The 15,484-nt window shown below is 46.0% G+C and overlaps 1 protein-coding gene across 1 annotated transcript in view; it reads right to left on the reverse strand.

Moving 5' to 3' along the window:
• LHFPL6 (LHFPL tetraspan subfamily member 6) overlaps positions 1–15,484 on the reverse strand; it is a 238,490-nt gene that overhangs the window by 19,720 nt on the left and 203,286 nt on the right. Inside the window, exon 3 of the mRNA XM_074982559.1 lies at positions 9,970–10,068. Within this exon, the coding sequence (XP_074838660.1) occupies positions 9,970–10,068 (99 nt within the window). The remainder of the gene's footprint in view (positions 1–9,969; positions 10,069–15,484) is intronic.

A 15,484-nucleotide genomic window follows, 5' to 3' on the forward strand; every position in this document is an offset into this window, starting at 1 on the left:
GGGATGGGTCCCAAATGAGGAGAGATTAAAGAGACTAGGACTTTTCAGTTTAGAAGAGAGGAGACTGAGGGGGGATATGATAGAGGAATATAAAATCAGAAGAGGTGTGGAGAGGGTGAATAAAGAAAAGTTATTTACTTGTTCCCATAATATAAGAACTAGAGGACACCAAATGAAATTAATGGGTAGCAGGCTTAAAACTAATACGTTCTTTTTCATACAGCGCACAGTCAACCTGTGGAACTCCTTGCCAGAAGAGGCTGTGAAGGCTAGAACTATAAGAGTTCAAAGAAGAGCTAGATAAATTCATGGAGGTTAGGTCCATAAAAGGCTGTTAGCCAGAAGTTAGGAACGGTGTCCTTGGCCTCTGCTTGTCAGAGGCTGGAGATGGATGGTAGGAGACAAGTCGCTTAATCGTTGTCTTCAGTCCACCCTCTTTGGGGGACCTGCCACTGGCCATTGTTGGCAGATGGGATGTTGGGCTAGATGGACCTTTGGTCTGACCCAGTAATGGCCATTCTTATGCTCTTATGAGTGAAAAATAAAGGCTTCTGCTGTAGCCTGGAGAACTAACAGCGTGAAGATGGTAAGAACATTTAGCTTCATTTACTTTACTCATTGAAGGCTCAAAGCAGTGAAGCACAGCTGGTTTGAGATTACCATGGCCTTTGTTTGCAAAGGCTAAACCTCATGCATTTAAAAACAAAAAGTTAGACTAAAGTCCATGGTGTTAAAAAAAGCAAACCTCAATGAATAGGGCAATAGTGTTTGCAGAAAGCCTTAATATCACAGAAAAGGGAAAAAAAAATTGAGCATAGGAATTTACCATGAAATCTAATTGTACAATCATCTTCCAAGAAAAGTGGTGAGAGTTCCATTTTTGGAATCCTTGAAACCTACATTTGACAAGGCAGCATTTGATAACATGCTGACACCTAGAAAGTGTCAGCCCTGAAATGACAGGCTAGCCCACCACAAGCCTGCCGAGGCTCAGTTTGGCAATCCGAACTGAACGTGTGGAAATCCTGAAATCATTTACAGCTAATGTAAAAAATATTTTTGTGTTACCTCTGGTTGATTTGTATAAATAGGTTTACGTTATCTCCCCCACTGAGATTCTGTTCAGAAATGGTCTTCAAGGTGATTATCATTTGTGATAGACTCAGGCCCAGAGCCAGCTACAGCACCCTGTGGCAGGGGAGATATATAGGCAGCTGGGTGTGTCCTTTCATGTTTCCCAAGGACTAAGGCCCAGGAAGGAACAGCCTGCACCTCCAGGGTAAGCCAACATCTGGGGCTAATTAAACAGCTGTGGCCAATCAAGGCCCGCGGAGCCCTTGGAAAATGCTTCCCCCAGGAAGGAGAGGGGAAGGAGATAGAGGACGGACTGGGGAGTGAAGACTCACCAGGGAGAAGAACTGCAGCTATCGGAGGAAGGTACTGTGGTTGTGTTATGGGGGGGGCGGGTCTGATGGAAGTGGCCCAGGAAGGCAGGCTGTGGCACTAGGAGGGCCCAGAGAGGGAAGCCCCTCCTGCCAGAGCTGCCTGGGGTCCCTGGGCTGGAACCTGGGACTCGTGAGAAGGGACTGGGTGTTGCCCCCCCAGACCAATCCACACATCAGACCAGCGCCATGGGGGCAGGAGGTAAGGTGCAGACCTCCTCCCCGAAAATCTTATTTTTGAACTAGCCAATGATGAGAATGCAATACAGGAAGCAGAGTGAGGGACACAGCGGGCCTCTGAGGCTGCTTTTAAACAGCCATATAGTGCAGGGACCCACAAGGACAAGCCTGGTGTTGTGTCACAATTATTAATTGCCTTTTGTGTCTTTTGACAGTATGTAGCACTTTTCATCGGCAGCTTAAGTGCTTTCACCACTTTACAGATGGGGAAATAGGCACAGAGAGAAGGACGCCAAGCAGGGAATGGAGCAAAGCTGGAAACTGAATTGACCTCTCCCAGAACACCCTTCAGGTATGCAAGCCAAGAGACCCATTGAACAGTAGAAGGAGTTGATTGTTTTACTCCTATTTGTGCTTTAGGAAGTCTCCTCTTACCCATACAGACACCCCTGGCTTTTAAGCAAGGCGACTGCATTTCAGAAGCTTTTCACAACGGTGGTTGAGATTTTGCAAAACCTAGAGGCTGTTTGCAAGTATTTTGCACAGTTCTAATTTTAATGCAAAATCGTTATGATTCTTGACAAGCCCTCGCCAACCTGTCAAACCCTCCTCTGCTGGGAAACTCCACTGTTCAGCTATTGCTCCTGTGTGACTATTTGCTCTTCATTTGAAGCCTTTGGGCAGCTCCACACAATGAATGAATGGCAGTAACGGCATATGCTGCAACAGGAGACAGGGAATGATTTTGATACTGCCCTGTGTATTTGTGAAAGAGTCAGAATCACTTGGCGCTTTTGCTCCTTGCTTATGACTGGTTTATCATTTGTGCCAACTGGTTTAGCTTGCAACCAAATGCTAATTTGGCTAAGTTATTGTAGCTTTCTCACTGACCCAAAAAGCAGTAGCGCTTGAGTCTGTTACATTGCAGGCTGTTCTATAGAGATGCCCCAGTCTGTCTGGCTAGGTTATTTCACCAGCCCCATTTCCACAGAAGCTGAGTCTATGGATATTTGAGCCATGATAGGACTACATGCAGTGTACCTAGACATATATAAAAAAACCCAGCAGTCATGTAGCACTTTAAAGACTAACAAAATAGTTGATTAGGTGATGAGCTTTTGTGGGACAGACCCACTTCTTCAGATCTGATGATGCAGTTGATGTGGTTAAGGTCCTGTGATGGTGTCGCTGGTGTAGATACATGGGCAGAGCTGGCCCTGAGGTTTGTTGCAGGGATTGCTTCCTGAGTAAGTTACTGTAGTGTGGTGTATAGTTGCTGGTGAGAATTTGCTTCAGGTTGTCAGGCTGTCTGTAGGCGAGGCCCAGCCCGCCTTCCAAGGTCTGTGAGAGTGAAGGATCATTGTCCAGGAAGGGTTGTAGATCACTGACGATGCACTGGAGAGGTTTTAGCTGGGTGCTGTAGGTGATGGCCCCATGGTATTCTGTTATTTTCCTTGTTGAGGCTGTCTTGTTGCAGGTGGCTTCTGGGTACACATCTGGCTCTGTCAATCTGTTTCTCACTTTCTCAGGTGGATACTGTAGTTTTAAGAATGCTTGGTAAAGGTCTTCTAGGTGTTTGTCTCTGTCTGATGAATCAGAGCAAATACAGTTGTACCTTAGTGCCTGGCTGTAGACAATAAATCATGTAGTGTGCCCTGGATGGAATCTGGGGGCATGCAGGTAAGTATAGTAGCCTGTGGGTTTCTGGCATAGGGTGGTGTTTGTGATTATAGCTTATTTTCACTTCAGTGTCCAAGAAGTGGGTCTCTTGTGTGGACCGATCCAGGCTGAGGCTGATGATGGGTGGAAACTATTGAAATCAAGGGGAAATTCTTCCAGAGCTTCCTTCTCATGCGTCCAGATATGAAGATGTCATCGATGTAGCGCACGTAGAGAAGGGGCTCTAGGGGACAGGAGCTGAGGAAGCGTTGTTCCAGGTCAGCCATAAAAATGTTGGCATACTGTGGGGCCATGCGTGTACCCATAACAGAGCCACTGATTTGAAGGTATAAATTGTCCCCCTATCTGGAAGAGTTGTGAGTGAGGACAAAGTCACAAATCTCCGTCACCAGTTGTGCTTTGGCCTCATCAGGGAGACAGCTTGTAGTCCGTCTTCGTGTGGGGTACTGGTGTAGAGAGCCTCTACATCCATGGTGGTCGGGACAGTGCTCTCAGGGAGATCACCAATGTATTGTAGGTTCCTCAGGAAGTCAGTGGTATCTTGAAGATAACAGGGAGTGCTGGTCGCATAGAGTCTGCGTGGAGAGTCCACATTCCCAGACAATCCTCCAGTGAGAGTGCTAATGCCTGAAATCATGGGGCGTCCAGGATTTCCAGTAAGAGAGACAGCTGTGTTAGTCTATATTCTATCAAAACAAAAGAGCAGTCCAGTAGCACTGTAAAGACTAACAAAATAATTTATTAGGTGATGAGCTTTTGTGGGACAGACCCACTTCTTCAGAAGTGGGTCTGTCCCGTGGAAGCTCGTCACCTAATCAATTATTTTGTTAGTCTGTAAAGTTCTACTGGGCTGCTTTTTCATTTTGACAGGACTTCCAGGTTTATGGACCTTGGGTAGTAAAATGACCCTGGCTGGGGCTCTTGCAGTGTGTTTGTGTAGATTTGTTCCTCTGTTTTTGTAGGTGAGGTCTTGAGCAGATGGTGTAGTTTCTTTGTGTACTCCTCAGTGGGATCAGAAGACAGTAGCCTGTAGAATGTGGTGTTGGAGAGTTACCTGTCAGCCTCCTTTTGGTAGTCTGACCTATTCATGATGACAACAGCACCTCCTTTGTCGGTCCCTTTGATTATAATGTAAGGGTTGTTTCTGAGGCTGTGGATGGCATTGTGTTCTGCATGGCTGAGGTTATGAGGTAAGTGATGCCACTTTTCCTCAATTTCTGCCTGTGCACATTAGTGGAACCACTCTAGGTATAGACCCAATCTGGTTTTTTTGACTGTCAGGAGGAGTCCATGCAGAATTCTTCTTCTTGTCCTGCTGGTAGGAGGGAATCTGTGGGTCAGCGTGCTGTTCAGTGTAGTGCTGAAAGTATTCCTTGTGTTGGAGATGGCAAAAGTAGGCTTCCAGATACCTGCAGAGCTGTATTATGTTTGTGGAGGTGATGGGGCAAAAATAGATAGGACAGACTCGTTTGCTGGGATGCATGTGAAGTCAGATAGACTGACAATATTGTTGGGTGAATGAAGGGCACCACTATTCTGGCCCCATGTGGCAAGTAGGAGTTTAGATAGTTTACAGTCCTTTTTCCTCTGTAGAGAAGTGACGTGAGCATTGTAAATCTCCTGTCTTGTTTCAGTAAAGTCCAGCCACGTGGAAGTTTGTGTGCAAGGTTGTTTTTTTATGAGTCTCCAGATTTGAAAGGTCTTTTTTGATGTTTTCCTGTTTGCTGTACCGGAGACTGATCGCGTGGTTCCTCAGTTTCTTAAAGAATGTATGTGTGTTAGTTTGTATCTGCAAAAACAACAAGAAGTTCTGTGGCACCTTATAGACTAACAGATTTATTGGAGCATGAACTTTCATGGGCAACGGATGACGAATTATCATGACCAAGTTACCTGTGATCCCATGTTTGTTTGCAGCCACCAGTCCTGGCTCTCAGGGTTCTGTGCTGTTACTTAGCTATAATTTGCCCTTAAATATCTTCTAAGAGCCCAGTAAGCAGTGGAAATGTTGATAATGCTGCTAGACAATACCGACCTCGTGTGACTTAGCAAATTCTCTAGTTCAGCACCAGTCAGGTCCTAAAGGTGCCTGATTAGCGAGGTTCAACCTGTAGTGTTTGCGAAGACATAGATGATTTGTGCACGTGATTTGTTGTGGCTAGATGATTTTGTTGCCCAGAGTTCTCTATTTTCTTTTCTCAAAGGTCTCAAAGAGGTCTGGTTGGGTCGTCTTATATGGAGTCCCATGGGGTTCCATCTGGGGTTCCTTTGGACCACCTATATTTTTTTCAGGTGTTCCTGGGGCGTCCGTGCTAGAGCAGCAGCTCTCCTACCTTTGAAGACGATGTAAGGGCAACAAAAATGATTAGGGGTTTGGAGTAGATGCCATATGAAGAGAGGTGAAAAAGAATGGGCCCTTTCAGCTTAGAAAAGAGGAAGCTAAGCGGTTTATTAAATGTCTATTAAAATCATGTTGGGTGTGGAAAAAGTGAATATGGAAAAGTTATTTACTTATTCCCATAACATAAGAACTAGGGGTCACTAAATGAAATTAATAGGTAGCAAGTTTAAAGCTACTAAAAGGAAGTTTTCTTCACGCAGCACATGGTAGGTCTGCGGAACTCCTTGATGGAGAATGTTCTGAAGACCAGGACTTTCACAGCTTTCTGTCATGTGACCAGATGTTTATATTGAGTCTGAAAGCCATTTTAATGCTCAGTGTGGCTGTTGGCCCCAAATATTGTGCTGAGGGGGTCGTGTGAGGTGTCTAATGAAAGCTAATGATACCCCAAATCTATGTAATGCTACTTGTGTGTCTGTATCATGTACATAGGTAAAGTTACAGATTTTAGCTACGTAGCTGTATTAGAAAATGTTTCAATGCTAAGCTTCACAATAGGAGATCTGAACTCAGCCCTAGCCAGGACACTGGGCTGCACAATAGGGTGGAAACCAAGTGCTCAGACTCTGAATCCACATTCCAGATGCTTGGGAAGTGTCAAAGGGATGCAGCCCTATGGTCAAGTGACCTCAACTGAGACAAAGGAACAGGTCCATTTCAGAAATTGGAGACTGTCTCCTGGGATTCATCCAATGGCAGTTTGCCACAACAGCACACCTGAGTCAGGTGGGGGTGGACCCTCAAGGGACTATGGGATGAAGAAGGGACTGGGTCCCTGAATACAAGAGATAATAACAAGAGAAAGCCATGCTGTGGGCTTAGCAGTGTCTATCTTGGATCCTTTGCCTTTTGGTCTCCAAGGTCCATATCCCAGCACGTGGACCCCAGCAAGCCGGATCTACAATGCTTTTGATAACTGAATCTATGTAACCTGAAATGAACTTTTAGAGACTTTCAAGAATCACCAAATAATACTTCTGGCCTGCATTAGCAGTTATGGTTGATGCATGTAAAGTATTGCTTTAACAATTTTTCTCTCTAACCTTGTTCTTCCTTTTTTATTAATAACTCTTTAGATATTGAGATCTAAAGAATTGATGAGTGTGTTCTTTGGGTAAGAACCAAGTATATATTGACCACGGTCTGTGGCTGGGCCCTTTGGGGTCCAGAAGGATCTGGGTGGTGTTGGATGAAACTGGTGTAATAACCTCTCACTTTAATTGGGTTGATGGTCTGGGCTGGTATAGCAGCTGGGAAGTCTGTGGGTTTGCTTGGGTAGCTTCTGGCTCGCCAGTGGGGCTGGTGGAGGTGCTGTTGTGGCTGATTAGATTTGCCTTAGTGAGAAGGAAATACTAGCCTGGGGCTGTAAATAGCCTGGTTTTTAAGCAAAGATACTCTGGATTAATTTTTCTAGCTGTGCCCAGAATCCCCATCCTATCACAGGTTCAAAAAAAGCACTAGATAAATTCATGGATGTTAGGTCCATTAATGGCTTTTAGCCAGGATGGGTAGGAATGGTGTCCCTAGCCTCTGTTTGCCAGAGGCTGGAAATGGGTGACAGGAGGGGGCTCACCTGATAATTATATGTTCTGTTCACTTCCTATGGACTGGGCTGCTGGCATTGGCCACTGTCGGCAGACCAGATACTGAGCTAGATGGACCTGTGTTCTGACCCTGTATGGCTTTTCTTATGTAGCATTCTCTCCTGCTCAGTGTTGTACCAGCTCTGTGCCCCGGCAGAGAGCTAGCACCTGTGAGAGCACGAGCATGGAGCAGGAGTTAGGCTCCAAGGAGATTGCTAGCTAGCCCTGCACAAGGGCAAAGAGGGGACAGAAGGAACTCCATATAAACTTGCTGCACAGGCACTCTGAGGGTGTCAAGCACCTGTCCCTCAGCCCTCATCTTTCCGTGTATATCATTTAAATGCAACTTGCATGTGATTCTGGAGGTGGTTGGTCCCACCAGTTCAAAAGGAAAAAGCACAACTGCTGGTTAATCAAATTAAATATTCAAATGAAAGCAATAATTACTCAAATACATTCTGAGTCTTGGTGAGATGGATTCTCAGAGACTGGTTTTGGCTCAAAAGCTATAATAAGAAGACGAGTCTCTAATGGTCAAATGAGAAAAGCCTAGGCATGGGTGATTGGTAATTGCAAGGTTTAAATTAAAGACAATGAGCAATCTGGCTAATATTCAGTCCCCGTACTCCACCTCTCGTCTGCCAATGACCTGGGTAACTCAGCACCAATGTCAAACAATTTAAACGTAACAATACCAAGCCAAGCATTTCCATTCACACAATTATACTGAAGAAAGATTTTTAGCAGATTTCTGGTTTCATTCTAATCTGCTCATTACTGTGGTAACATAAGTTTCTAAAAGTCAGCACAATTGGGACTTTAGTCAAGCATAATAGATGTCTAATAGCCTCCAAATCCAGACAATATGGACAGTGTATCGAGTATCACAATCGTACGTCTCCTCTTCATATTCCTTATACGTTCCTGGAAGAAAAAGCTGACACCCGAATTCTCTCAGAAGGGTTCTTTTATTGAATGTATTGTTACTAAGCTTGACTTATTCACATGCCAAGCTCATGAGTCATGAGCCGGTGGACAGTTGAGGGCAGGGGGCACTTCTAAACTCCCTGAATGCACAGCTCTCCCACCAAGGAGTTATTCAAACAGAAAATTATTCTAAGAACTTCTTGTAGCCACTGCCATCAAAAAGAATGCCAGTAGCCACACAAAACTGTCTTTGTGTGGTGGCTTCCCAAGAAAGAGCAGGGAATTGTAGCTTTTTGCTGTACTTTGGCTGGAGCAAAGTGGTGGTACTTCGAATGAAATAATTGAAATCAGAGATGCAATGGACTTATTAGGATCATTTCCTACAATCTACTTTCTAGTGTTCTGTCACATGTTAACCCGTAATGGAGCTCCTCTGCTTCCTTTGAGGGACCACTCCACAGTATTATTGATTTCACCCCCAGGAAATTTGCCCTGATTGGTACCCTACATCTTCTTAATTCTTCTCCCTCACTGGTGCTTGTATAATAGAAATACTTTGTAGAATAATTGAAGGAATTTGTATATGTGGAGAAAATATGTACTGAACATACTAATAGCAAAGAATATTTCAATTAAGAAATTTATTTAAAGACAGGATAATGCTTCCAGAAGGTAGACTGGGGTATCCAACCCAAGAGACTATTTTCAGCAACCTTTGATGTTCAGGGCAACCTGGTGCCTTCCAGGTTTAAAACATTTGCAATGTTCATAAGTAGCTCTCTGAGCCAAGGACCAGTATCTCTTGGGTAGAGATGGGTTGGTTTTAGACCTGGGTGAAACATCTGTACAAAATTAAGAAATACTCTAGATTTGTCCTTACTGTCCCACCCCAGGGCAAGTCTAGACTGATTAGTGTGCCAGAGTCCTTAAGAAAGGGACTATTGCTAATTGCAGCCTAGGAAAGGATTTGCAGAGTGATGCTACAGAATTGCTTGCAGGAGTTGGAAGCAAAGACATGGACATTTGAGTCCAATGTGCTGGAGCCACATATGGCACACACTTCTCCATGCTTAGGCCTTCTACACCTCTGAGGTTCTCTCCCACTATTCAACGGATTTTCCCCTCCAAATGCACAAGTTCTAAGACCTCTTGAGAACCCCTGGCATAGGAAATAATTAAATCCATTGGCTTGTTGGAAGGGGAATTCATCAGTTTCCCAAGTGTGCGAATAAATTCAGATTATATGCCCCAAATGCTCAAACATAGGCTAAGGTCCATAAATACATCAAACCTCAAACCCAGGACTCGGTCTGAGCAGGTTGTAAAGTTTTTTGGGAATATTTCCTACCGTTTTCTCTCTGCTCTCTGACATTATGCCTGCACACATGCTGCTAAAAGCTCCACTGATTTATTTGCTGACATAACCCAAGGACAGTTCACCTCCAATCTGCCGTCTTCTATCACTCCTCGGTCATTTTTGATAGAACTGCTTCTAATTTATCTTGCGATTCTGCTTTCAAAAAGCTTTTCCATTTCATATATTTGTGGTGTTCCATGGTAAAACACCCATAGTAAAGATTGACCAAGTCCCATCCTGCCCTAGACCACTTCATTAAGCAATACAATAATACACACATCAGCATCCAGCAAATATGCAACCCTTGCTCCCAGTAGGGCTTCTGTCCAGGCCTCTGTGTTTAGTGGGAGTAGGTGAGCTAGAATTTAAAGGAACTGAGCTCTACTGACAATTACTTACCCAATTCAAACTGGTTGGAAAGGTTACCACAGGTCTGTCTGACTTCTTCACTATCCCAACCCAAAGGATAGAGAGCACAGCCGGAGCCAATCAACAAGCCTATGGAGAGACAGGAAAACAAGACTTAATACAACTAATGACCATCAGTATAATTAAGGCCTGCAGGTAAAATCAATACGTGGAATTGCAAGTGTCAGAGAGGTAGCCGTGTTAGTCTGTATCTTCAAAAACAATAAGAAGCCCTGTGGCACCTTATAGACTGACAGATATTTTGGAGCATAAGCTTTCATTGGCAAAGACTCACTTCATCAGATGCAGCGAAAGCTTATGCTCCAAAATATCTGTAAGGTGCCACAACACTTCTTGTTGTTCTCAAAGCTACAGACTAACACGGCTACCTCTCTGATACTTTCCTACCAGTGTGACTCAGCCTGGAGGCGGTGAGCCCAAATCTCAGATGAGAGGGTAGTTCAGTATAACGCCTCTTCCAACTGCAGTCAGCTGACTGAGGGAGATAATGACCAGAGGGGCTAATTATGGGAGCCAGCTCCTTGTGGGTACCAGAAGTCCATCAAAGTGCTGCCACACTTAGGAAACAGGGTGGGAAGAAGGTTTCCCACAGTGCAACACATTCATAGGTAGCACCCTACCAAATTCAGATGCATCTGATGAAGCGGGTCTCTGCCCACAAAAGTTTATGCTCCAAAATATTTGTTAGTCTATAAGGTGCCGCAGGACATGGAATTACAGGAAAGGGTAATGTTAACCTTGTCATGAGGCACATGTGTTGGGCACATTGAAAAAGCATGCATCACTTGCATGACTGCTCCTGTTGTGGGTGTGTCTATACAGCAATGCAAGCTAGGAAGAGTGGGACCTGAATCAGCTAACCCATGTTTTGGAATTTCAAGCGTCTACACTACATTTTAACCCTTGGTTAAAGAATATTTTGACCAATGCTCAAATCTAGGGCTCTGACCTCTCCTCTACAGCGTACAGACCCGAGTCAAAGTAACCCTACGCCAGAGTACCTAGTCCCCCCTCCCTGGTGTTGACGCTCTCATCTTGTGACTAGAGCCCTCCAAACTCATGATGAATTTGGCTCAATTTCACAGTCATCGGCTTTTAAAAACCGTAAATTTTGTGAGTTGAGCTATTTAAATGTGCAACGTCATGGTGTTGTAAGTGAAGGGATCCTTACCCAAAAGGGCGTTGTGGGCAGGCGGGGGGCTCATGATGTTGTTGTTTGTGGAGCTGCAGTATTGCTACCCTTCTATCTGCACTATGCTTACAGCGGTGCTGGCTTCAGCACTGAGCAGACGGACAGTGGTGGCTGCTGTCCAGGAAACCAGCTCTGATGGCAGAGCTGCCACCAGCAGCAGCACAGAAGGAAGGATGGCATGGTATGCTATTGTTCCCCCTACTTCTGTACTGCTGCCAGCACAGCTGGGCTCTCAGTCAGCCACTGCTACTTCCAGCTGCCTAATTCTGTGCCGCTGCCTTTAGAGTTGAAGGGTGGCATGGAATGGTATTGCCATCCTTACTTCTGCATTGCTGCTGATGGCAGCACTGCATTCAGAGCTGGGCGTCTGGCCACCAGCCACTACTCTCAAGCTACGCAGCTCTGAAGACAGCACAGTAATAAGGGAACAATACTATCACCTCCCTAAAATAACCTTGTAACCATCCTTCATCTTCCTTTCGGGTCAGGCACCCCAGTTTCAGACACGCCCCCGTCACCACCTATACTATACCTGTATAGTAAATGGTTAAAGCACACAAGAGGCCAGAGGTTGCAGTGAGAGACCAGATTCTACAGTCTGGTGTGTTCTTCAAGGCTGTGAATTTGGTAGGGTGCTACCTATGAATGTGTTGCACTGTGGGAAACCTTCTGCCCACCCTGTTTCCTAAGTGTGGCAGCACTTTGATGGGCTTCTGGTACCCACAAGGAGCTGGTCAACATAATTAGCCCCTCTGGTCAGTATCCCCCTCAGTCAGCTGACTGCAGTTGGAAGAGGCGTTATACTGAACTACCCTCTCAGCTAAGATTTGGGGTCACTGCCTCCAGGCTGAGTCACACTGGCAGGAAAATACCTGTGTGCCCTTGTTCTGAGGACAATGAGGACATCAGTCTTCACGGCTGTCAAACAATTAAAATGCCACTTGGCACAATTTGTCACTTTTCAAATGGGAGAGCTCAAGGAAGGGGGCTGCGCTCTGTTTCTTTTTCTCTGTTTAGTTTGAAATTTGTCAAACCGTAGGTTTCAGAGGAACTGTCCCCCCTCACCCCCCCCATGCCCTGTCTGGTTGCTGCAGGCTGGGAAGTGGTGAAGTGCATCCCAGGGCTTCGGGTGCTCCATGCTCCTGCACCCCCTGGGAATCTCTCCTTCTGGCCCACGTGCAGCATGCTGGGAGGCAGAGCTAAGCGATCACTGGGAACACAGAGGAAGTTCTGGGGTGATCTCCCACTCACTACCCTCACCGGGCACAGGAACCTCTGCACATGCAGCTCCAGGGAGGGCAGGGGGACTGGGGAGCAAAGGACAAAGGGTGGAGCAGACCCTTTGCAGCTGCCCTGTGGAGAGGAAGAACAGCCAGGGATAGTGGAGGTCATTGCTCCCTGAGCTATGCTGAGGGGGAGCTCTGCATCCCTGCGGGGCAGCTGCAAAGGGCCTGCTCCACTCCTTGACCTCCTCCGGCCTTCCCTGGGTCTGTGTGGGCAGGGACGCCGGGGCAGCACGCACCAAAATCTGACTGGGCTCTTGTCACCAGGAAGCAGCTCTGTTTGCAAAAAGCCCCCTCTGATCTGTCCTCCCTGAATACCCCACAGGCTCCCTGAGAGTGCCCTTGTAGCCTGGGGCTCAGCAAACAATGGGTTAACGCTGACCTGAGCTGCTGCTCTTTGCAAAAGTGGCCTGGGGGCATCAGTCTGTAACAGAGTGCAGGAGACCACAACACAGATGGGTGGTATATAGAGAGAACTAAGAAAGTCGTCACAAGGGACTCTGAGATACATTTGACTACGTCTACACGGGTCCCTCCCTTTTGAAAGAAGCATGCAAAAACTGTAGACTGAAAATGCAAAGGAGATGCTAGTTTACATATTCAGTGCTCTATTTGCATAATTATGGCCGCTCTCCATTCTGGAAGTGCTGTTTTTGAAAGCCAAAACAGCCACGTAGATGGGCTTCCTTCAAAAGGAAGCCCCGCTTTCAAAAGCACCCTTCTTCCTAATTTTTTTCATGCCCCTTTTGAAGGGGGTGGGGGGCAGTGTAGATGTAGCCCTGGAGAACGTCCAGGACCCGAGCCAAGCCAGGGTGGCTTAGATGCAAGAAAGTAAAAGGGCTCTGACCCTAGGTTCCAGCCTAATAGGGGCTCAAACCCTCCAGCCCTGCAGGGTCCTGGGAGTCCAGGTGCCCAGGTTGAAGCCCTAGGTGTTGGCTGTGTAGGTAACAGCCCACTTACTTTTTAGCTCATGCTGTAGCAGCTCATGCACTAAGCTCCTGCGGTCCTTAGGCAGAAGTCTGCCTGTTGGGGGTTACAGATGCAAGGAGGGTTAGGCCTGAGCCTGGCCTCAAGTGCCTGTCCTTACACTGTTTTGTTCCTAAACCCTGCGAATCTAACAGAAAAGAAACTATGTAACTAGCTGGGATTTAACATTTCCTTTTTCTGCTTCAAACCTGCTACATATTTTGTTTGGAAAATTCAGCATATGGTTACACAGGCGTCACGCGTTAATCACAGCATTTAAAAGCTGATTGCTTCTGATTAATTAAGACAACAATCAGTCATGCTCTAAAATTGTTCCAACATGAAAAAGTAAACCAACAGTCAAACCTAACCATTCTAATCTTTCATCGCTTCTCTCCTCTTCCACGTAGTCCAGGGCTAAAACAATGAAATATTGTCGCTTGATCCATTCATGTTTCCAGAGAACTAAGAATATACGATTTTCTTGAACCTTTTTGGCAAATACAAACTCCTGAACCACTTCACCTATTTTTGCTCTGCGTTGGAAGCCTAACAGTCACAACGAGTGCATCTACACTTGCATCCCTCTTTCAAAAGAGGTATGCAAATGAGGGAAATTGAAAATGCAAATGAGGTGCATATTTGCATATTTGGCTCTGCATTTGCATACTCTTATTTCAAAAGAGCTTCTTTCAAAAGAAGAAAACCAGTGTAGACACTGCTCTTTCAAAAGTAAACCCCATCTTCGAAAGAATCCTTCTTCCCTTCGATTTCCCTCATTTGCATACCTCTTTCGAAAGAGGAATGCAAGTGTAGATGCACCCAACATGTTATGATTTGTCAGTCTCTCGTTTGAAGCCAGAATGGATGTGGTTTTTTCCAGATTCTCTCTCTTTAGACGATCTGCACAAGGCCATGAGCACTGCGAAGATGTAACATTTTTCATCAGACTTCCTTCTCAGGGTCACTGTCTAGCTGGTGATCACTAACAATGCAGTTTTAAAAGGGAAGAACCTAGAGGGCATTTACAAATACACTGCCTAGTTTTATATTTTGCTTTGTTTTGACGATGTCCTTTTGGAGATTACAGCTGAGAGGCCTAATTGTGCCTTTTATCTAATGGAACACTAGCCAAACTTCAGGGCACCTGGGTTCTATTACTGGCTTTGCCATTGGCCTGCTGGGTGACCCTGGGCAAGTCACTCCACTGTCCCCTGCCTCATTTTTCTCATCTCTGCAGCGAGGTTAATGACACTGTGTTGTGACAAAGTGGGGTGGGTGAGGATTTTATTTTCCTGGTTAGGTAGCATGTGTTTCCTAACACAGGTGGGTGCCTCAGTTTCCTAGGCACAGCATCAAAGCATAGTTGGTGATGGGAGTTTCAGGGTGATGACTTCTCACACATACACAGTGGGCCTTCACGTCCTTCGTAACTTAGGCAACCAGGTGACATCCTTCTTCCCTGGGAAACAGGACAAAGGAGGGAGGAGGTGCCTGGTTGCTTTGAATTGGAACTGGGCAGTTGAGCTGGGGGATCTTGGCTGACTTAAGAGGGAGGAAGAAGAGCCAGGGCCCCTGGCTTGGGGACCTCCCTCTGGGCTGCCTCTCCACCAGGCGGATTGTACTGTTCTATGCTGTGTCCCTGATGACTAATAAACCTTCTGTTCTACCTGCTCAATGAGAGTCACATCTGACTGTGGATGGAGTACAGGGCTGGCGACCTGACATTCTGTGACATCTCGTGGCAACAGTAGGAAGTATTACACCCCATGGATGGAGCACCTGGCAGTAAGTGAGTGGGGTGAAGGGGAATAAAGGGGGGGCTAGCAAGATCCAAGTGTGCTGAAGGGCAGTAAGGTACTGTTCCTGGAGGTGGAAGGGCCTATGGTTTAATGCATGAGAGAGTGGTTGTGTTCCTCAAGAGGGGATGTCATATCCAAGGAGGGGTTCTTCCTGGAGTCCATTGGAATCAGTCCCAGAAGGCAGAGGGGGTCTATGGCCTAACCCAAGGGAGAGGTGTGACCCACAAAGAGGCTGGCACACT

This window comes from Carettochelys insculpta, chromosome 1, assembly GCF_033958435.1.
Source record: "Carettochelys insculpta isolate YL-2023 chromosome 1, ASM3395843v1, whole genome shotgun sequence".
Taxonomy (NCBI): domain Eukaryota; kingdom Metazoa; phylum Chordata; order Testudines; family Carettochelyidae; genus Carettochelys; species Carettochelys insculpta.